The sequence below is a fragment of the Thamnophis elegans genome, chromosome 4 (genome assembly GCF_009769535.1).
Source record: "Thamnophis elegans isolate rThaEle1 chromosome 4, rThaEle1.pri, whole genome shotgun sequence".
NCBI classification, from domain to species: Eukaryota; Metazoa; Chordata; class Lepidosauria; order Squamata; family Colubridae; genus Thamnophis; species Thamnophis elegans.
The window spans coordinates 119,550,764-119,574,590 of NC_045544.1; the positions used below are offsets into that span (position 1 = coordinate 119,550,764).

General features: G+C 44.2%; 1 protein-coding gene across 1 annotated transcript in view; it reads left to right on the forward strand.

Annotated features, from left to right (window-relative positions):
* Positions 1 to 23,039: 23,039 nt before the first annotated feature.
* The window catches only part of TMEM132E (transmembrane protein 132E), a 43,162-nt gene continuing 42,374 nt past the window's right edge, over positions 23,040 to 23,827 (forward strand). Inside the window, exon 1 of the mRNA XM_032216109.1 lies at positions 23,040 to 23,079. Coding sequence (XP_032072000.1) covers positions 23,040 to 23,079 — 40 coding nt within the window. The remainder of the gene's footprint in view (positions 23,080 to 23,827) is intronic.

Genomic DNA, 23,827 nt, shown 5'->3' on the forward strand with positions numbered 1-23,827 from the left:
AACGAGCCAGCTTCTGTCCTTGTTATGCAGGGGGCTTTTGCCAAAAGTGCTGCTAGGGCCAAGAATATCAGGATATTAGCAATGATATCTGCTGAGAGATCAGGCCGGGGGCTGGAGTTGGGATCTGAATGCAGAGCTGATATTAATGTAGGACAAATCAAGCAGAAGGGAGGAGAAAAAAATGATTGCTTGGGAGGGATGCCTTTAATATAAGACTGGAGATGGAAGAGGAAAAATAGGGAAGAGAGCAGGCCACAAATTTGAAGATTTCCTTACATTCATGCCGTTTTCTTGCTGCACATTACAGATAGTCCTCAACTTAAAACAATTTGTTTAGTGACCTTTCGCGACAGCACTGAAAAAAGTGACTTATGGCCATTTTTCACATTTACGACCGTTGCAGATCCTCATAGCCATGTGACCATTAGCAGCTTGTCATTTAGTCCTTGCAAACTCACAGGTAGTGAGTTACAACAGGTAGTCGACATACAACAGTTAATTTAGTGACTGTTCAAAGTTACAATGGCACTGAAAAATATGACTTATGACCGTTTTTCACAGTTACGACCTTTGCAGCATCCCCATGGTCACACGATCAAAATTCAGACGCTTGGCAATTGAATCATATTTATGACCATTGCTGTGTCCCAAGATCAGGTGATCCCCTTTTGCAACCTCCTGACAATCAAAGGCAACAGGGAAGCAGATTCACTTAACAATTGTGTTGTTAACTTAACAATGACGGTGATTCACTTAACAACTGGGGCAAGAACAGCTGTAAAATGGATCAAAATTCACATAAAGGCTGTCTTGCTTAGCAACAGAAATGTTGGACTCAATTGTGGTCATGCGGACTCCCTAGTAGAGCAGCTACCAGCATTTAGCTAGCCACAGTTAACGTCAAAAACATTCAGTATGGCTATATCTACTTTATTTATTTATTTAGTTTGTCAAACATGTACAAGACAACAGGTATAAGTATAAACATGGACATGAATAAAGGAAACAAATAAAGTACAAATAAATGGGGACATTAGGACAGGGACAGTAGGCACGCTAGTGTGCTTATGCACACCCCCTTTCCGGACCTCTTAGGAATGGAGTGAGTTGAGTGGTGAAATTCAAATTTTTTTATTACTGGTGCTGTGGCTTGGTGGGTGTGGCAGGGAAAGAATACTGCTAAATCTCCATTCCCTCCCACTCTAGGGGAAGGTTACTGCAAAATCCCCATCTCCTCCCTATCACCTGGGACTCAGGAGGCAGAGAATAGATGGGGGCGAGGCCAGCCAGACGTGGTATTTGGCGGTTCTCCAAATACTGAAAATTCTCCAGAATCTGTCGGAACTTGCTGAATTTCACCCCTGGGTGAGGTCCACAGTAAACAGTTTTTAAGGTGGAAGCTGTGAGGGTTTGAGGATGTAACAACAATCAGGTAGAGCATTCCAGGCGTTGACCACTCTGTTGCTGAAGTCGTATTTTCTGCAGTCGAGTTTGGAGCAGTTTTGTTTGAAGATTGACAGAAAAATCCTTGAGAAGTTGAAAGCACTTCTTAGGAGAAGACAGTTGCAAATGAGTTCCATATTGATAACCGAAAGGAATTAAGCTCAGTTCAAAGGATCTTGGCCCACAGGTGTCAGCTAAAAGCCACAATGATGTCAAAACTACTGTATGTAATTGGCATCAGCTACATAATAACACATATGGTGTCACACATGGTTTACCTATATGAGCCTATGTATAGAAAATGAATAATTTCTGGCTGGTTACAATTCTGTTGGCTTATTTATTACTGCTGTTTGCCTCCCGGCCACCAGCAGTGACAAATGTAGAACCAGACTTAGCACAGACATATTTTAATTCTTGAAATCTGTAGGAGGTAGTGGGAATCCAATTTTGTACGCTATGCAAATTATTTCCTAATAATGCAAATCTATTTCCCTCCCTCTGTTTGAAATTATTACTTATAAAGCATTTAAAGACACAGGTCATCAGCAGACAAGTCAATGAAATTAATTGTAGTGAAATTAACTGAATGTTTAATAACTTGATTAGTCACAGTTGAGGTATACTGACCATCCTGTAATTTGGAAGGTTATTTTTCTCTCAGGAGATTTTGGCTGGAAAATGAAAGCAACTTCTGTTCCATCTGCAATTTAGTAGTCTACATTGCACATTTGATGTAATTCAGTAATACGTCCTCTGTGGGTTAATTTACTTCCTTCTATCCACCATATGGGAATAACGCCCTTGACTGGCACTGTATTGGCACAGCAGTTTAAATGAGAGACAAGCTACGGGTTTTACCATCCTCTTCCAGAGATCATAGGTCGGTCTTTGGATATACTGCCAGGCAGTGGTGGGTTTCAAATTTTTTTAGAAACTTTTCTGTAGGTGTAGCCTGCTTTGTGGGAGTGGCTTGCTGGCCATGTGACTGGGTGGGAGTGGCTTGCTGGCCATGTGACTGGGTGGGAGTGGCTTGCCAGCCATGTGACTGGGTGGGCATGGCCAACTTGTAAAATGTGGTGACTGGATGGGAGTGGCTTGCCGGCCATGTGACTAGGTGGGAGTGGCTTGCCAGCCATGTGACTGGGTGGGCATGGCCAATTTGTAAAATGTGGTGAAACTCACTTAACAACACTCTTGCTTAGCAACCAAAACGTTGGCTCAGGAACTTTGGCATTTGAAGCATGCAAGTCTTAAAGCTGTCAAGTTACAAGACCCTTACACCCCTAACCCTTTAGAAAAAAAAACCCAGGGGAGTTCAAACTTGGCAGCTTTAAGACTTGTGGACTTCAACTCCCAGAATTCCTCCTCTTGCTCTTCATCTTGATGATGTGCAGACGGGTAGGGGGAGGGAGCGAGAACCGGTTCTAAACGGCACTGTAGATTTGTGGAACCTCTTCTATAGAAGAGGTTAGAACTGGCAGGAACCCACCCCTGCCGCCAGGGAACTTTTAATCCAGACATGCACAATTACCATCTAAAGCCCATACTTCATCTTTGACTATTGCGTAAGGCAATTTAAATTAAAATAATAATTAAAATTAAGGAGGTGAAATATAGTTAAGGAGGTGAAATACAGCTATTCCCTGTAAATTTACTGATTTCTCCTGTCATTGCATTAAAAATGACTGTGGTGGCAGCTTTAAGAATTTTTGTGGACTTTTTATATCTCTGGGGTTGCAGATTGTATAAAGCCTTGGTGGCAAACCTATGGCAGATGTGCCACAAGAGGCATGCGGAACCCTCGCTGCAGGCATGCGAGATGTCGCCCAGCTCAGTTCCACCATGCATGCATGTGACTCCCACCAGGCCTGTGGGAGACATGCATGCATGCGCGGAGGAAGCAGGGGGGGGGGTGCGACGCGTCCCTGTGCCCTGATTTTGGTCCCAGGAGGCTTCAGGGAGACCTGCTAGGCCTAAAACAGGGCTGTGGGGGTGGGGGCGCAGGCATGCCTAGGGGGTGGGGGGAGAGCAGGAGGTGGTGTCGTGCACATGCACGGGGGATCATGTGTGCATGCACAGGGAGCAGGGTGGATTGCATTATGGGTGTGGGCATATGTGCATGTGCTTTCGGCACGCGAGGAAATAAAGGTTAGCCATCACTGGTATGCAGCAATGCAGGGAAGGGAATTTCACTAAGTACTAGAGAAGCCAGAAGCCTCCCTGAAGCCTCGGGAGGGCAAAAAAACATCCAACGCGCAAACCGGAAGTTTGGGAACAGACTTCTGGTTTGCCTGTTGGGCTGTTTTTCACCTGGAGGGAGAAAAACATCCCAACGGGCAACCTGAAAGTCATTTCCTGAACTTCCGGTTTGCGTGGAGCCTGGGGAGGGCAAAAAATGGACCTACCGGGCCCATTGGAAAGTCAGAAAATGGGCCATTTCCAGCCTCTGGAGGGCCTCCAGCGAGGGGGAGGGCGTTTTCGCTCTCCCCAGGCTCCAAGAAAGCCATGCGCAGGGCAGCGGGAGGGGGGTTCAGGCGTGCATGTGCAGGGGGCATGGCGCGAGGGGACATTAAATTATGGGGTGGACACACAAGTGCACACGATAGCGCATGTACATGTGCTTTTGGCACCCAAGGCGAAAAAGTTTCACCACCACTGCCCTATACGATTTCATATAGGTGGCTCTCCAGTCTTTTCTTGAAAAACTCCAGTGACGAAGCACCTACAGCTGCTGAAGGCAAATTGTCCCACTGGTTAATTGTCCTCACTGTTAGGAAGTTAGGAAGTCCTTGACTTATGACCATAATTGAGCTCAAAATTTCTGTTGCTTAGCAGAACAGTTGTTAAATTAATCTTGCCCCACTTTATGACTTTCTTGCTTCAGTTGTTAAGTGAATCACTTCAGTTGTTAAGTTAGTAACAGGGTGGTTACGTCAATCTGGCTTCTCCGTTGACTTTGCGTGTCAGAAGTTCGCAAACGATGATCACATGACCCGGATCACGGCAACCACCGTAAACAGGAACCAGTTGCCAACCGTTTGAATTTTGATCACGGGACCATGGGAAAGTTGGCAACGATCGTAATTGTGAAAAATGGTCATAGGTCACTATTTTTCAGTGCTGTTTTAACTTCAAACGGTCACTCCATGAACTGTTGTAAGTTGAGGACTACCAGTATATGAATAGTTCCAATGAGATGTGAAAGTATAACTTGGATGGAGTAGGACTGTGATAGCAATAGCAATAGCAATAGCAATAGCAGTAGACTTATATACCGCTTCATAGGCCTTTCAGGCCTCTCTAAGCGGTTTACAGAGAGTCAGCATATTGCCCCCAACAATCTGGGTCCTCATTTTACCCACCTCGGAAGGATGGAAGGCTGAGTCAACCCTGAGCCGGTGAGATTTGAACCGCTGACCTGCTGATCTAGCAGTAGCCTGCAGTGCTGCATTTAACCACTGCGCCACCTTGGCTCTTTGATGGCAAACCTATGGCACATGTGCCACAGGTGACATGCAGAGCTGCATCTGCCGGCATACAAGCCGTCAACTCCAGCCAGCTGATTTATGTCCTTCCAGAGGGCCGAGAGAGACCATTTTCACCCTCCCCAGGCTTCAGGAAAGCTTCCGGAGCCTGGGGAAGGTGAAAAACATACCCAACGGGCCAACCGGAAGTTTGGAAATGATCCGTTTCTGGCTCCCAGAGGGCCTCGAGGTGGCTGGGGGAGACCATTTTCACCCTCCCCAGGCTTCAGGAAAGCCTCCAGAGCCTGGGGAGGGCGAAAAACAGATCCAACACCTTCCCAGACTCCGAAGGCTTTCCTAAAGCCTGGGGAGGGTGGAAAATCCTCCCTCCCTGCACAAAGGGGTTGTCTATACATGCGCGGGTGTGTGTGTGTGTGTCACACGCGCATGCACAAGTGGGTGGGGCATATTGCATTGTGAGTGTGGGCACGTCAACGCACAATTTTGGCACATGTTTATAAAAAGGTTTATCCTCAGTCGGCATCCATGTATGTAGACATGCACGGTTCATTGTTGATTTCACATGTACAATACAATACAATACAATACAATACAATAGCAGAGTTGAAAGGGATCTTGGAGGTCTTCTAGTCCAACCCACTGCCTAGGCAGAAAACTCTATTTCATTTCAGACAAATGGCTATCCAACATCTTCTTAAAGACTTCCAGTTTGTGGGGGGGATTCACAACTTCTGGAGGCAAATTCACAGTAGTTTCCCCACATGCTCAGTTCTCCTTTTCCCTGGTGAGCCTCCTTCACAGAGAAGCATGTGCTGTTAGAAGTTTCTCTGTTCATCCGTGGCTGGATAGCAGACAGACAACCCTTTGGGGATTTGGCTTCGGTTACGTACCACCCTTCCTGCCGTAGAACCCTCTTCCAATGAGCGCCGGGCAAAAGCATGCCATTTCCTTTCCTTTCCAGATGTTGATGGCATGACAGATTGCAAGTGGCTTGACTGGCTGGTTTGAATCTAGCTGGGGCCAGATTGCCTTGGGGTGGTGGGGACAGACAACAAGAGAGAGAATTTTTTTCATTTTTTTCATTTTATTGACATTTATAGGCCGCCCTTTTCCCTAAGGGGACTCAGGGCGGCTTACATTTCATAAGAGGGGAGTGTAAGACAGGACACAAAAAAATGTGAATAAAGGAAGATAACCAATAAAACACAACATTCATTCGACATTCGGGTGGGGCGAGATTAGGATCTTATCCCCAGGCCTGACGGGATAGCCAGATCTTGAGGGCTGTGCGGAAGGTCTGGACGGTGGTGAGGGTGCGAATCTCCACGGGGAGATCATTCCAAAGCGTCAGAGCTGCAACCGAGAAGGCTCTCCTCCGCGTAGTCGCCAGTCGGCACTGACTGGCGGATGGAATTCGGAGGAGGCCTACTCTATGCGATCTGATGGGACGAAGGGAGGTAATTGGCAGAAGGCGGTCTCTCAAATTCCAAAGAACAGGAATGCTGGACCATTTCTGCAGCCCTAGTTTGCATAGCCATTAGCGGCTTGTCATTTAGTCCTTGCAAAGTCACAGGTAGTCCTCGCCTTACAACGGTTCATTTAGTCACTGTTCAAAGTCACAACCACACTGAAAAAGTGTTGTTCGACCATTTTTCACAGTTACGACCTTTGCAGCATCCCGATGGTCACACAATCAAAATTCGGACGCTTGGCAGCTGACTCATATTTATGACCATTGCTGTGTCCCAGGGTCATGTGATCGCCTTTTGTGACCTTCTGACAAGCAAAGTCCGTGTGGAAGCCAGATTCACTAACACAGCCATGTTACTAACTTAAGAAAGGCAATGATTCCCTTAACAACTGTGACAAGAAAAGTCATAAAATGGGGCAAGCTGAATTAACAAATGTTTCACTTAGCAACATAAATTTGGGGCTCAGGTGTGGTCATAACTTGAGGGCTACCTGTACTATCAGCTTAGATACATTTTAGCCACCAGCACAATCAAATCACTATTTAAGCCTTATCTAATGCAGGCATTAACTTGCAAGGCAATAGAATAATTACCAGCATCCCATGACCTTGGAGATACATGGAGTAGAGTGATTTAGATTTGGGATCCATTTACGGGACTGTCAAACACACACACACACACACACACACACACACACACACACGTTTGTGTATAATATAAATTTATATATAACTTATAATACAAAGTCAATGGGGAAGCCAGATTCACTTAACAAGCAAATGTTAGTAACATCAATTGCAGTGATTCATTTAACAACTGTGGCAAGAAAGGTCATAAAGTGGAGTAAAGCTCACTTAAAATGTGTCGCACTTAGCAACAGAAATTTTGGACTCAATTGTGGTGGAACGTTAAGGACTACCTGTATAGCTTCTGGTTATGGATCCCATAACACTTGCCTCCTGTCACCATAAATATTCCTGAGAAAGGAAGAGCTTCAGCCCTTAGCTTAGCCCTGATTCAGAGTCTGATTCTGATCTGGAATCTGACCATTTTGCTCCAGGTGAGCCTGTGCTTCAAGATGGTCCACCTCGGAAACCAGGATTCATTGGAAGCTGATCAACCACAGGTATCTCCTGTTCAGCTGGAACAGTAAAATGACGAGGAACAATTCCCTAGTCCCATGTCTAGGGAAATCCAAATGCGAAGAGAATAATGTTTCTCTGTGGGGCTTCTCATCGCATCCAAGGGTGATGTTTAATTGGAGCCAGTTGGCGACACAGATTTTAGTTGACTCCTTTGCTTGCAGTCTTCGATGGAGATGGTGTTTTGACTTCCTAGCCCTTGCATCTTGATCCTGCATCTTGTTTGTGACTTTTGACCGTTGGACCCTCTGATTACCCAATTTAGCATCCTGTGACTCTTGGAATGTGTTTGGACTACATTATTGTTTCTTGGATGGTGTTCATCCCACTTCAGGCAAGCTCCCCTGTTAGGCATTGGACATTGCTGTCTGTTGTTATCTGCCTAAACCTGTAGTAAATCTGTCAGCCTTTGAATACCGTATTTGTGTTTGTGCATATCAGCAACCTTGGAAATAGACTATTATCAGCTTGAGAGAGAGACCGGACTCTTAGAATACGAGCAATTTATTTTTAACTGGTAAATAATACGGTGATGATAATAAAGAGGATACCAGCCCTCCTCTAGAAGAGTAACCCCACAGAGATCCATATGTTTCCCACCTTAATTTATGTTCAAAAAGTCTCTGAAAAATTTGATGCTTTCAGAGGCCTGGGATAGTGTTGCTGCTGACCCCTTGTGGGGTGTTTATTGTTGTTACGTTTGGTTTCCCTCTTCTGGATATCCGTGATCTGTTTCTTAATTTGTTCTTGCTTTTAAAAGTGTAAGTTGCCCAGAAGTTAGGCAGCCTCTAAATTATATAAAGAAATAAAAGAAATGAGGTTTATCACCTCATGGCCTTAGTAGCTTTTTGAAAAGATGAAAAGGAATGCATCAATCTTTAAAAAATAATCTTTTTATTCTAGCTTGCATAACCAAAATTCAAAAACAAATGCATTGGGTGAAATAAAGCATTTGGTGCTGAGAATATCACAAACAGAACCTCACATATTGGCCTTTTACAGAGATCTGTGGACAGAATGGACACAAACCTTTATGGCAGGGTCATGCAGATGACCAGGCTGAGCCCAAGGGAGGGGAGGGATCAAACGCATAATAAATCATGAGTCCCTTTGCATCCATAAGAGATCTAAATCTAGCCCGACTTGAATTCCATTAACTTCTCTACAGCTACTTTGCTTGGGCTGTTAGTAGTTCAGATTCTTGTAGAGAACGTAGGCTTGCAATAAATCTTTAGACCCATCTGGACTGCCTGGATCTCTTGATTTCCCTGGCACTGGATCCTAGTCTCAGAGTTCTGATTTGCTTGGGTTCATTGGTTGGGACCTTGGCAGGTGCTTTTTCAAGAGGCAACTGGACTTTCTGGTTTTTCTTGGAAGGTGTTTCGAACCCCTAATGTAACTGTCACCTAATTGTCTGTCTCTCCTGGAAACTCACATGGTTGTTTCCAGTCTCCATCTTTCAATAACCTTTCCCTTCTCCTTCAGGTATTTTTTTCTCCTTCATCCCTTCCCATGATCTACTTCATAATACATGTCTCAGTTATCCTTCTCCTCCTTGGGTCAAGATAAAAGGTTTTTTAAATAGAAGAGGAGAGACTGGGAAATTCACCTGGCAGGTGAAGCTTGGGTAGATTTTCCAGACTGGCAAAAATACCAAAGCTTTTGTTTTCTATACTGCAAGGAAGAGGTTATGTGGCAGTGGTGAATTTCAAATGTTTTTTACTACTGGTTCTGTGGGCATGGTTTGGTGGGCATGGTGTGGTGTGGCTTAGTGGGTGTGGAAGGAGAAGGATACTGCAAAAACTCCATTCTCTCCCCACTCCAGGGGAAGGATACTGCAAAATCCCCATTCCCTCCCCACAATGGGGCCAGCCAGAGGTGGCATTTGCCAGTTCTCTGAACTACTCAAAATTTCCGCTATCGGTTCTCCAAAACCTGTCAGAACCTGCTGGATTTCACCCCTGTTATGGGGCATCTTTGAGGTCACCATAAATTAGCTTTCCGGTTTGTTCATGTGTCTATGGTATATGCATATTGCCTCTCTAGTTGAGTGTTTCTGAACCTCAGTAACTTTAACCTATGTGGACTCCAACTCCCCAAATTCTCCAGCCAGAATAACAAAGTTGGAAGGGACCTTGGAGATCTTCTAGTCCAACCCCCTACCATTTCAGACGAATGGCTGTCCAATCTCTTCTTTAAAAACTCCAATGATAGACGACCCACAACTTTTGAAGGCAAGCTATTCAACTGATTAATTGTTCTAACTGTTGGGAAATTTCTCCTTATTTCCAGGTCAGTTCTCTCCTTGATTGGTTCCATCCATTGCTTCTTGCCTTGCCTTCAGGTGCTTCGGAGAGCAGGACTGTTTTTGAAGGCAACAGCTGTTTCTTTCTTTTGCATGTACACAGAGAGCTTCTGCACTGGAGACAAATTCCTTGTGTGTCTAATCACCCTTGGCCAAAGAAAACATTATGTTCTATTCCAAATAATGTATTCTAGGTTGACCCCCCCCCCCCATTACTTTGTCACAGCCCCTCAAACACTGCTATTGTGTCACCCCATAGTCCTTCTTTTAATTAAACTAGACATACCCATACCCAGCAGGTAGATGTGGATACAACATGTGAAGGCACCATGCCAAAGGTGATTATTTTACCCCCCAGTAGCTTTTATGAAGCCCACAAGTAAAATAAAAGGGTCAGAGAGCACAAGACTGCTGAATCTCTTGAGATACTGGCATTTAAACCTTTCCCCTTTCATCCAAGGATTGCTAGTGCCAATTGTGTCCCATCTTGAGCTTCTCTTTAGAGCCTCAACTTGATAGGTTATGTTCAAGCAACCAGGTCAGTTAAAGGCTTAGCAATTACTTATGCACAGCTGCTAAACTCTATTTCTCATAATCTTGGTTAATTTTTTTTAATGACTCTGTGCATTCTGAAAATTCACTCTATTTGGCTTACAATTCAATCTATTGTGCAAACCCCAGAAAACTGGGTTAATTCGGTAACCAGGTTGAAACTCTGTTGTGTGTGAATGCAACAGCTAGAAGCAATCAAAGGCAGGTTTTTAGAAGCCTAAGGGAAATAATTGCCAAAAAGGCTGTTAATTAAAATTTATTTCAGACAAGCCTAAGAAACCGTATGTGTTGCTCACCAGGCATGAAATGGCATGTCTTTTAATGTAATCATCTAGCCTTCTGTGGCACTGCGGTCTGAGGAAATGGAAATTTAAAAATCTGACATGACTGCCAAAATCATTACATCTCAGCTTTTTTAAACATGAAACAAAGTGCCTGGTTTTAATCCTTTTCAGGCACTTGACAGAACACAATCGGGCAGATTTCATTAGCATGGTAAGTTCCACATACCTTTAGACATCGCAATTAAATTCAAGGAATTTGGGAGACTGAATAGAGAGGACATGTGAGGGAAATGTTTAAATGCTCTTGGATGTTCTGTAGATTCTCTTAAAGTGGGATATTCTCCTCAGAATAGCACTGAAAAGGTAAAGATGTTCCCAAGTCATGCTTAATCTTACAGACTACATAGACACAAGATATCCGTAGAGTTTCCCCCCAGCATCAGTATGGATCTAGCTTGGCATAGCTGTCTTCCAGGATGTTTTTCAATTTCCTATTCCTGATGGTGTTCCATCCACCTTTAGTTCTAGGTCTGCTTAGTTTCTTTCAAAATCAATCAAGGTTGTCTAAATGCTGGCACGTGCAGTGACTAATAAAATGTTTAGAATGACAGAAGCTGTATTTTGCATTAGCTTCTGACGCATGGTGGTAGATGCTTTTTATTTTGGTGCATTAAAAATATTCCTACTTAAGGGCCATGGAGGCAAAGTTAATTGATGGTTTCCAGAGACACAAGTCTTGTATTTATTTTCCTGAAGCTTTGATGGAAGCTATCTCAACAAGGTGGCTTAGTGGCTAAGACGCTGAGCTTGTAGATCAGAAAGGTCGGCAGTTTGTCGGTTCGGATCCCTAGTGCTGCATAACGGATGAATTCCCATTACTCATCCCAGCTTCTACCAACCTAGCAGTTTGAAAGCATATAAAAATGCTCCAGTAGAAAAATAGGAACCACCCTTGGTGGGAAGGTCACAGACTTCTGTGCGCCTTTGGTGTTTAGTCATGCTGGCCATGTGACCATGGAGACATCTTCGGACAGCACTGGCTCCTCTGCTTAGAAATGGAGATGAGCACCGCCCCCTAGAGCCAGAAACAGCTAGCATACATGTGCAAGGGGAACCTTTACCTTTATATCAACAAGGGGGACTAGGTACAGCCCAACAATCACAAAGCACGTGGGTAAAAATGGAATAAAATTGTGAAAATCTTTATTCTTCTCTCAGCTGCTTCTGATCTGAATGTTTCTAAATTTGGCCATCCAGTTGTTCTCCCCACATAAATCTTTCTGTGGATGAACCCATACAAATAATTATAAAGGCTTCATAATTAAAAATATTTTAAAGTTGTGATAATGCATAAACATGTTATTTAAAAAATGATGGTAGAGAAGTCAGAATTTACCTGATCTGCTTGGTTTAAATTTAGACCATAATTTAAGCAAAAAGTGAAGGCAGAAGTTATGTTCTGTTGTGTTAGCCTGACAAGTCAGGTACCTTCACTTCTTTGTTTTGCCTCTAAAAGTGTTTATAATAAAATGTGATTTCCCATTGTTCTATATAATTTCTAACAGGAGCAGCCTTGACTGCAAAACTGTTTTCATAACAAAATGAATGCAGTAAGAATTATTCCTTCTTGTCTCATAATGTTAGAATTCAAGGTCAGTGTATGAAACCAACACTTAGCACAAACCCAACCCAACAATAAAACTAAAAAAGAAAGAAAGGCATTTTTTTTCACAGTACTAATTAGCATATGTTGCTATCTGCCACAAGCTATGGGACCAGCTACTGATAGAGAAGGGTTTTAATTGGAAGGAACAAAGTACATGGAGGATAAAGGAGACTATTAGTTGGGTCCTCTGTGCTAAATTCTGTGCCAAAAATATTCAACGCATCCAGTTATATAAAGGTTTTCTTTTTTTACATAATTAATCCATAGAAAGCCCTTTGATGCTGCTGCATGTAGTAATCACTCGCAAAAAATGAGTGTTGCCTTGTGCACGCCCACTGACAGAACCCTTGGAGAAGTAAATTGATGAGCAGGGATATCCATAAGGTCTGGTTTAAAAAAAACAGTCAGAATGATAAACACAATGGTGCAATCAAAGCTCTGTCTGGTTTTTATGTGCAGGGCATGTTTTTTTTTTTTTAAATGAACAGAGTTCAGTTACATCATTAGAACCATGATTTCGACTTGTTGGATCATATAAAGACAGCCCTACCGGTAAGGCTACTCCTTCTGCATCCTGCATCCACCACTGGAGGTTTCTCAGAAGAAATTAGACAACCATTTTTCGGAAAGGGTATAGGGTTTCCTGCTTGAGCACGGGGTTGGTCTAGAAGACCTCCAAGGTCTCTTCCAACTCTGTTGTTCTATTTAGCCCACTGAACTCTCTGGCAGGCACAATTTCCCTTTTTCTTATTTTCTGAGAAGTTAGGGTCCAAAGCAGTGGTGGGATTCAAAATTTTTTACGACTGGTTCTGTGGGTGTGGCTTGGTGGACGTGGCTTGGCTTGGTGGGCATGGATTGGGTGTGGCAGGGGAAGGTTACTGTAAAATTTCCATTTCTTCCCGATCAGCTGGGACTCGGGAGGCAGAGAATAGATGGGGACGGGTCCAGTCATAGGTGGTATTTACCGGTTCTCCAAACTACTCAAAATTTCCACTACTGGTTCTCCAGAACTGGTCAGAACCTGCTGAATACAACCTCTGGTCCAAAGAGTTGCTGTGGATAGTGAGATGGACGACATATAAATTTAATAAATAAATAAATAAAACAGAAATCATGGTAAAGACTGAGCTTTGGCTATCATTATGTTATTCTATAAGAGCTGTGATGGCACAGTAGTTAGAATGCAGTATTGCAGGCTAACTCTGCCCCCTGCCAGGAGTTCAATCCTGACTGGTTCAAGGTTGACTCAGCCTTCCATCCTTCTGAGGTTGGTAAAATGATAACCCAGATTGTTGGGGGCAATAGGGCTGATTCTATAAACTGCTTAGAGAAGGCTGTAAAGCACTACAAAACAGTATATAAATCTAAGGGCTATTGTTAAGTGCTGTCCTCTCAATTTTATTTTTTTGCCACTCAAGGTAGCATACATAATGTTCTCTCTTTCCATATCAGCCCTGTGAAATGGGGTGGAATGAGAAAGACTGTTTGGTCCCAATTCACCTTGCTGACTCCCATATCTAAATGAGGACTACAACTTATGATCTCCTGTTTTTAGTCCAGCACCTTAAGCACTTCACCAAGCAGTGAATAATATTAATATTAGCATTGAAGAGAAAGTGGATGAAGTGATAAATGCTGTCAGAAAGTGTGTAAATGATAAAGCTGTCAAGGTAGATAGTGTAAAATGTGGATATAGTTTGCTTATAGAGTGGCTGTTTAACTTATTTAATACATCAAATAACTGGCTATTTGAAGGACCACCTCTTTCCTGTTACATTCATTCGGTCCATCAGAATGGGAAGGCAGGGTATTTTGTGAGTCCTATCTAAGATGTACATTTGGTGGGACCACGAAAAAGGGCCTTCTTGATGGTTGCCCCTTCTCTATGGAACATCATTCTCCCCAAGGTACGATTGGCCCCCACCTTGTTGCTTTTCCGAAAGGCCATGAAGACATGGTTTTGTCGCTGGGCCTGAGGACCATGAATGGAGACGAGAGTTGATCAAGTGTTTGATTTGATTGTGTTGTTGCTGCCATGGGCAGAGAAGGGTGGGATTCCATGGGTTTTTAATGTTGTGGATTTTTAATTTTGTAAGCTTCCCAGAGTCACCTGTGTGTGAGTTGGTTGGCCATATAAATCTGTATAATAAATAAATACCTAACAATTATATCAATGTCTGACAATAAGAGAATAAGAGTATTGATTGTCTGCCCAAAATCCAAACAAGGAAGAGTAAATGCAAGCACTATAGGGAGATATAGAAGGGACTTCGGAGGTCTTCTAGTCCAGCCCCCTCATTTAGCAGTAGCAAGAGCCCTTAGACTTATATACCACTTCACAGTGCTTTACATCCCTCTCTAAGCAGTTTACAGAGTCAGCACATTGCCCCCGAACAATCTGGGTCCTCATTTTACTCACCTCGGAAGGATGGAAGGCTGAGTCAACCTTGAGCCTGGTGAGATTCGATCTGCCAAATTGCTGGCAGCCAGTGATCAGCAGAAATAGCCTGCAGTACTGCACTCTAACCACTGCACCACCGCGGCTCAGAATTTGAGAGAATTCTGATTGAAAAGATGCAAGAGGTGATAATGAGCAAGATTTGCAAGTACAGTGTGGTTTTATGCCAAGGAGGGGGTTTATTGTAGAGATTTGTTTGCCCTTCAGCATGCCATTGAGAAGTGCATGGCCATGGGAAAGAAAATTTATTGTACATTGGTTGAAGTCAAGCAAGAATATGAAAAGTTGAAGGTTAGTTATTGAAAACTGTATGAGATGTAGACAGAAGGAAAACATACTAGAAGAAATTGAATGCTTTAAGAAATAGTTTCACAATGATCTGGAAGTAAAGCAAAGGTGTGTAATATCCCCTTGGCTGTTGAATGTATAAGAAGTGCTGGTGGTGATATTGGAGGTGTATTGGTTGGGAATGAGAATGCATTTGTACTTTCCTATGCAGATGGGGCTGTGTTGCTGGCAGGAAACCTCACATCATTTGGAGGGAATGTTAGATAGATTGCATGATGGCAACAGGGAGTACAGATTTGAACATTAATGTGTCAAGGACTAAAATGGGTTGACATGGAAATGGACTGATTATTTATACCGTATACAAAAAAAGAATGAAAAATAGAGCCCGTGGATGGATTTGTGTTCCTTAATGGAACGTTTACTAAAGATGAGGAAAGGTATGGAGAAATGGTAAGAAATGCAAATATTCTTGGAAAAGTACTCCTTCGTTTGTTAGTGGTGACAAGTAATGAATATCTGTGAAAAGGAATGAAAATTCTGGGTATAATACGTTTCTTCTGTCCACTTTGCTATAGGAGAGCGAGGATTGGGCGTGGCAGGAAGAACACAATAGTATATTGAAAGCTTTTGGAATGGAATGCTTAACAAAGTGGGGGCACTAGAGCTAGAAGAAATAAGGTCAAGAGTGTGGATTGAATACAAAAGTACACAAACTGAATATGCTGGGGTAGTTTAGCTGCACAGAGAAAGTGGATGAAAATTGAATCACAAAATAAATACATAGCTACTCCAAAAATTGCTCTTCTGTGGAATATGAAAAGAAGAGAAAATGCTTGAATACATGGAAACCAAACCAATTAACATTATTCAGTTATCCTTTATTTAATGTGGGTTTTTTTGGGTAAAATTGACTTCATAAAATTGGCTTCATGAACTGCGGTGGCACAGTGATTAGAATGCAGTACTGCAGGCTAATTGCCCATTTCTAGGAGTTTGATCCCAACAAGCTCACTGTTGACTGAGCCTTCCATCCTTCCGAGGTTGGTAAAATGAAGACCCGGGTTGTTGGGGGCAATAGCCTGACTCTGTAAACTGCTTAGAAAGTGCTTAAAACATTATGAAGTGGTATATAGGTCTAAATGGCTGTTGCTATTTTCACCCCTGGGGCCGTGTATCTTGTTCTAGACTTGTTTTCTGGCAATGTAAGTTTCTTTCCTGCTGGTTTACTACTCAAAAGTGGCCATTGAGGTCAAGCTGCATTTATTTATTTATCTGATTTTATCCCACTTTTGTTACTTTATAAGTAACTCAAGACAGCGAACAGAATAGTACTTTTTCCTCCTCCTATTTTCCCCGCAGCAACTCTGTAAGGTGCATTGGGCTAAGAGAGAATGATTGGCCCAGTCACTCTACTCTGTTGGCTTTCATGCCAAAGATGGAATTAGAACTCATGGTCTCCTTTGTTTCTAGCCTGGTGCCTTAACCACTAGACCAGAGATGGATAACCTTCATTGGTCAGAGTGCCCAAAGCAAGTGTGCCCGACCCCCCCCAAATGCAATGTGTGCACCCCTGCGCATGCACGCACCCCACCCCGTGCATGCACATGCCCTGCCCCCTATTTATGCATGCACCTTTGCATGTGCCCTGTGCATGCACGTGTGACCCCCCCGCCCTTGTGCATGCAACTCTCCCGCATGGACCTCCCCTGCACATGCACAGCAGAGACCCGAAGACCGGCTGGCAGGAGGCGTGCATGCCTCCACGGCAGAGCTGAACTGTGGCGATGGCGCGCATGCCATCAGAGAGGGCCACCTCTGCACACATACCACAGGTTTGCCATCACAGCACTAGACTATACTGGCTGGCTCTCAAATTAACTCAAATTAACCAAGTGGCGCTGATCAAAGCCACAACGTGACTATGCTGATAGGAGTTGAAATGTAACACTATCTGGATAGTTTACAAATTCTCCATCTCTCATTAAAAATGCCACTAATTTTTAACAGCATGGAAAACCTTTTTAAAAAGGTTTTGGCTTCTAACACCAAAATATTTTGTGTTCCTCTCTGCGGACTGGAATCCTTCAGTGCCAGTATTGGATTCAGGGGTAGGAATCCCTGAGTTCTCTTCCAACACAAATACTTGTTTCCTCTTGACAGATGTTTTGTTAGGAGCTATAAATATGCAGCCACCATCTCTGTCGTACCAAGAGCGGCTGATTGAAGGACACAATCTGCATGCATTTAGGAGGGTTAATGAAGGTGTTTGCGTATTAATAGCTCTAATTTTTCCTCTGAGGCTGGAGTTCAGGGAGGGCAAGCTAAGTCCTCCCTTGTGCAGCTGCTTCCAGCACTTGAGTGGTGAAAGGTGCCAGTTAGTGGACCATTCTCCGTGGCTTCTTCTAGCCCCAGAGATAACCTGAGCCTCCTACGAACACGCACAGTCATTTGGTGATCAAAAAGAGGCCCCTAGTGCTAGGAGAGAGAGGAGGCGGCCATGTGGCCAATAATGATTTGATAATAAGGGAGCGAAAAATGTTTAGAGTGGGGTTGCCACAGGCCAGATCCTTTCAGACTGGAGGACTCTTCTGTACTGGAGAATAGATAGCCAGGAACATGTTCTTCCATGCGTTCCTCCATTTTTTGACTTCTTGAAGCCCCGCTTGATCCCAGTTGTCCAAAATCAATGAAAAAAAGTCTGACATTCTGATGTGAGTAAAGGATCCCTGAAGATTTTATTCCTCTAGTCCAGTGTTTCTCAACCTTGGCCACTTGAAGATGTCTGGACTTCAACTCCCAGAATTCCCCAGCCAGCATTCGCTGGTTGGGGAATTCTGGAAGTTGAAGTCCAGACATCTTCAAGTAGCCAAGGTTGAGAAACACTGCTCTAGTCATTGCCGACTTAGGGGGCGGTGCTGATCTCTGTCTCAAGGTCATTGAGCCAGTGCTGACTGAAGTCATTTCTGTGGTGATGAGACCAACACGTTGTCATAGAGCGCTGTTACCTTCCCACCAAAGTGATGCCTATTTATCTACTTGCATTTCTGTGTTCCTGAACTACTAGTTTGGCAACAGCTAGGGTAAGGACAGGAGCTCACCCCATTGTGTGGAGCTCGGGTCTCAAACCTGGGCTGACAGTTTTCCAGCTGACAACCCCAGCTTCTTAACCACTGAGCCACGAGACTGCTCCCATTTTCTGAAGTTGGAAACCTGTTGTGGCCCAGTAGGAGCCGTTGGAGCTGCCACCAGACTCCAACAGCGAGGGGCCCAATGAATCGGCTCTGGAGGATGTGGAGGACCCTGGACAGGGTTCCAACTCCGAGCAGGGTGCCGAGAGGCTGGTTGGCCACCAGGAGGCGCCTGAGCCTTGGACCAGTGGGGAGGAGACAAGGGAGAGTGATCCGGATGCCAGCAGTGAGTTGTTCCTGGATGCCCGGCACCGAAGACCTAATACGTGTCAGGAACAGTTGCGCAAGTGCAGGAAGTAATTGCACTCAGCTGGTGGTCATTAGACTCCTCTCCAGACTTTAAAAGGACTGCTTGTGCACACGCCCCTCTTGCAGAAGTCAACACAGGAACGAATGTTGGAGAACATTTTTGTGAGCTTGGCAGGCTGGATTGCTGCCAGAGCTTATCTGTGCTGGATTGCTGCCCAAGCTTGTCTGTGCCGGTTTGCTGCCAAGGACCTGTCTGTCTGTTAATTAAATGCCGTAACTTATCTTTGCCTCGGAGTGTGTTGGTGTGGGACGAGGGGGGGGTCAGAACAGAAACCTACCAAATTGTAGGGTAAGCCCCTGAAACCCAATTTTTTCTAATTTTAAAAAGACCCAACACTTACTTTTAACCCGAGGGGGGGAAACGATGACAAGAAAATCCTTTCTCCCCTCTGCCTCAGCCCCAAACAGTATGATGAACTTAGCCAGTGGTGAAATTCTATTTTTTTTTTACTACTGGTTCTGTGGGCATGGCAGGGGAAGGATTCTGCAAAATCCCCATTCCCTACCTCCTCCTGGGACCAGCCAGAGGTGATATTTGCCGGTTCTCCAAATTACTCAAAATTTTCACTACCGGTTCTCCAGAACCTGCTGGATTTCACCCCTGAACTTAACCCTTCTGGAGGGCATTCATTATTGGGGAACACTATGTTGAAATATATACCCTAAATTGAATCTGTCCATTTAATCCAGTCCTCTGGGTAACAGCTTCTGAATGCCCTTCCTCTGTATGAAATATATGGGATATGCAGTAACTCCCTATTTTGTGGGATAGCCTTCTCAGGATATTTGCACTATCACTTTACTGCAATTCCATATAGGGGTTAAATCTGTTTTATTTCAACATTATTCACCCCTAGCTGTTTGTTTATTCATTCGATCTACAGGTAGTCTTTGACTTATAACTAATTGAACCCACAATTTCAATCATAATCATGATGTTCGTAAAGTGAATCACCATCTGACCAGACCTAATTTTATTACTTTTTTCGCGGTTGTTATTAAGCAAAAGCCTTGTTCGCTATGAGATATATTTTTTTTGCCGGATACCACAAGTAAATGCCAGTTCCTGGCAAAAACAGGACACTGCAAACCGCCATATATTTGCCAAGTGCCTAAAATGCAATGGTGTGATGGAGGGGCAGACATCATAAGTCCCGTTTGGGGGTGTATCCTAACTTTGAACATTCATTAAATGACTAGCTTTAAGTCAAGGATTAATGTATACAGCCACTCATCTTAAATATGTGACTGGAGAGGGTTCACAATAAAATAAATAAAATACATGGAAACATGGAAACACACAGCGGTCAAGCACCATAGAAACCACCATCAGCAAGGGCAAGAGACTGATTCCAACATACCCTTGGAGCTCCAGGCTCAGGAACAAATTTTCAAGGGTTACAAAAGGCCAACAGGATTTTGGCCATTCTAATTTCAGAAAGCTGATTCGGACAGTTAGGAGTCTGGGGAAGACTCTGATGAGGGCTCTGTGTCGGCAGCAGAGAGGAGGCCAGAGCCGTATGCAAGTTATCAGCTGCCTTCAGAGTCAGACATCAGTCAGGCAGATGAACAGCTGGAGCCTGTTCCCGGTGTGCACATGCGCAGAGTTGCCAGATGAAGGAAACAGGGCTTGACTTGGGAGTAAGGTCACAGGTAGATGATGAATTGCCCCTCCCAGAGGAAATAAAAGTGGAGCAAAAGGGGAATGGAGCTTGCAGGAGACAATTAATTTGCTTAATTGGTTTGTGACTCTCCGAGACTCCTTGCTAAGTTTCGCAAATATCAGCCTGTCAGCTCTTAAAAGCCAGATAAGGTTTGTGACTGTAAATCCTCCCTTGAAAAACTTTACTGGATGTGAATGAGCAGAATTCACAGTAAATTAATAAAAGGTGTTTTTGTCAGGACAAGGAGTTGCTTCATGCCCTTGGGAAGCCTCGGTCAGAACAGCCATGGCAGAAAAGATTCTCCTTCTTGGCTTTGCCAGCCAACACTCTTTAGCTCAGGGGTGTCAAACTGGCGGGCTGTGGGCCAGGTGCATCACACGTAGGTCATGCCCACCCCAGCTCCGCGATGGGGAAAAAAAACATTGCAATACGTCACATGATGGCAACGTGACGTGGCGAGTTTGACACCCGTGATTTAGCTGATGAGACCCAGAACGTGGCCCTCCTGTCAGCCCCAGTAGGACAGGTAGGAAACATAGGGAAGATTAATTGTGGGTGTCTGGCCATGAAGTAGACTTCAATGTCAAAACAGTTGGTATTCACTCTCAAATAGCAGACAAGGCCAACTGTTTCTGAAACAATCTGAGCAATTGGTATAATTTACATCAGTAATATTAATTTACATTATTTGCATCATTACATAATTGACTTCACTTGTATATACTCAAGTAAATCATATAATTAAAATGTACGCTATCGATATGAATGGATATAAATAAAGTTATATCAAATTGGATTTAATGCACATTTAGGTATAACATATTTCTTCTCTCAACTGAGCCATAAAATTGAGATTTTTCTGTGTACAGAAAATGGTTTTTGTTGTACAGAATTTCCTTATTGGCCTGGGAAATTTAGGACTTGTGGTCTTAAGATACTTGATGAGTGCTACTTTAATCAGAAGGTGTTGTAATGAAAGGTTAAGAGTATGAAGGTAGAAGTAAACGGATTAGCCTTTCCCTGTAGCACAGGGGTGTCAAACTTGTGGCCCACAGGCCAGATGCGTCACGTGATGGCTCCGCCCCCACCCGATTTAGTGAAGGGAGGGAAGTCCCGATACGTCACATGATGCTGCCCTGACAATGCGAGTTTGACACCCCTGCTGTAGCAGGAAGAGTTTGGAATGGAAGAATAGTAAACAACAGCATGTGTGGGATAAAGTCAGGGTGTTGGATTTGGACTGAAGAAATTTAATGTTTGTTCTGCTCTAGTCAAGGGAGTTTATTGGAAGACTTTGGGCCAGACACTATTACTCTCTGCCTATCTTGGCCAATAAAGAATTCTATTCTATTCTATTCTATTCTATTCTAATACCATCAATACGCGGACGATACTCAGTTGTATCTGTCCGCCCCATGCCAACTCAGTGAAGTGGTTGACGTGATGTGCCAGTGCCTGGAGGCTGTCAGGGTCTGGATGGGGGTTAACAAGCTTGTGCTCAATCTAGACAAGACCAAGTGGCTGTTGTGTTTCCCTCCCAAAAATTTGGTTAGTATTCTATCACTCAGGCTGGGGGGTGAAATTCTATGCCCCTCAGACAGGGCTCGCAACTTGGGAGTCCTCCTGGACCCACAGCTGACTTTAGAACACCATTTGTCGGCTGTGACCAGGGGGGCATTTGCCCAGGTTCGCCTGGTGCACCAGTTGCGTCCCTACCTGAACCGGGAGGCACTCGCAACAGTCACTCACGCCCTCGTGACCTCAAGACTGGACTACTGCGATGTGCTCTACATGGGGCAGCCCTTGAAGAGTATTCGGAGACTTCAACTTGTCCAGAATGCAGCCGCACGAGCGATTGTGGGTGTACCTTGATACACCCACGTTACACCTATCCTCCGCGAGCTGCACTGGCTTCCAATCGGTCTCCGGATACGCTTCAAGGTGCTAGTTATTACTTATAAAGCCCTTCATGGTATTGGACCTGGATACTTGAGAGACCGCCTGTTGCCAATTACCTCCCAAAGACCCATTAGATCGCATAGGGTCGGCCTCCTCCGGGTTCCATGCACCAGCCAATGCCATCTGGCTACTACCCGGGGGAGGGCCTTCTCTGTTGCAGCTCCGGCCCTTTGGAACGAACTCCCCGCGGAGATTCGGACCCTCACCTCTCTCCTGGCTTTCCAAAAAGACCTGGCTGTGCCGGCAGGCCTGGGGTTGATGAGCTCCCTTCCCCTCTCGACAGGTGTGGTTGTTGGTTATTTTAAATGTCTATTTTGTATTGCATGTTCCCCTTCCCGTTGGAGTTATTCGCCGCCCTGAGTCCCTTTTAGGGAATAGGGTGGCATATAAATAAAATGAAACTTCAAACTTCAAACTATTCTATTCTATTCTATTCTATTCTATTCTATTCTATTCTATTCTATATCAGAGTGTAGTGGGTGCTCACTTCCTTGGACTCTTATCCAAAGAGGCCAAGAAAGTGAGTACCCACGTATTCTCTAAGACAACAATGTCTTAAGAACAATATTTTTTGTTTTACTTAAGACAACAAGGTCTTAAGAACAGTAAGTTCTTAAGACAACTTATTTAAGTCTAAATAAATTCCCTTTTCTCTTTTCTTTTTTTTTTAAAGATATAACATTCAATATTCTTTCAACTGTGGCAACTTTAAGATGAGTGGACTTTAATTCCCAGTGTGCCGGCTGGGGAATTTGGGGAGCTGAAATCCACACATCTTAAATTTGCCAAGGTTGAGAAGCACTGTCCTGTTCTAACACATGGTGCTTGTAGGCTATAGCACAAAGATTGCATCAGATCGTACAGTAACCAACTGTGAAGTATCACTTAAGGACTGGAGGGAATTCTTCAATTGATGTAAGGGATTGAAACCATTCCAGGATTAGATTTACTTGTTACGGTACTTTGTAGGACAGAGGTGGAGAACTATGGCCCTTTTATGACTTATGGACTTCAACACCCAGAATTCCTGAGCAAACATGGCTGGCTCAGGAATTCTGGAAGTTGAAGTCCTCAAGTCATAAAAGGGCCACAGATTCCCACCTCCATTCTAGAGGATAGGGCTGTGGTGGTGAACCTATGGCACATGTGCCGGAAACGGCACACAGAGCCATCCCGTGTGGGATGCGTGGCCTTGCTGGCTCCTCCTCCGCATTCCTGTGTACACAGGTGCACCAGCCAGCTGGTCTTTGCGCACATGGGAGTGCTGAAACCTGGAAGAGTGGTGTTGTGTCGTGCATGCACATGTCGGCACCCAAACATCCAGGTTTCCATTGTGCGCATGCGCAATGACCCCCTGTTTGTTGGGCGCGCGCCCACCCCAAGAAATCGGAAGTTCAGGTGCCAGTGCGCAACACAACTCTGCTCTTCCGGGTTTCGGAGCTCCCACGTGCGTGAAGGCTAGCAAGGCCACATGTTCCTTGTGGGATGGTTTTGTGTGCCATTTTCAGCACGCAGATCGGCACGCGGTGACAGAAAATGTTATCCATCACTGGGATAGGGAGTATATAAAAGATGATCAATATTAACAACCAATGACTTCATGTTA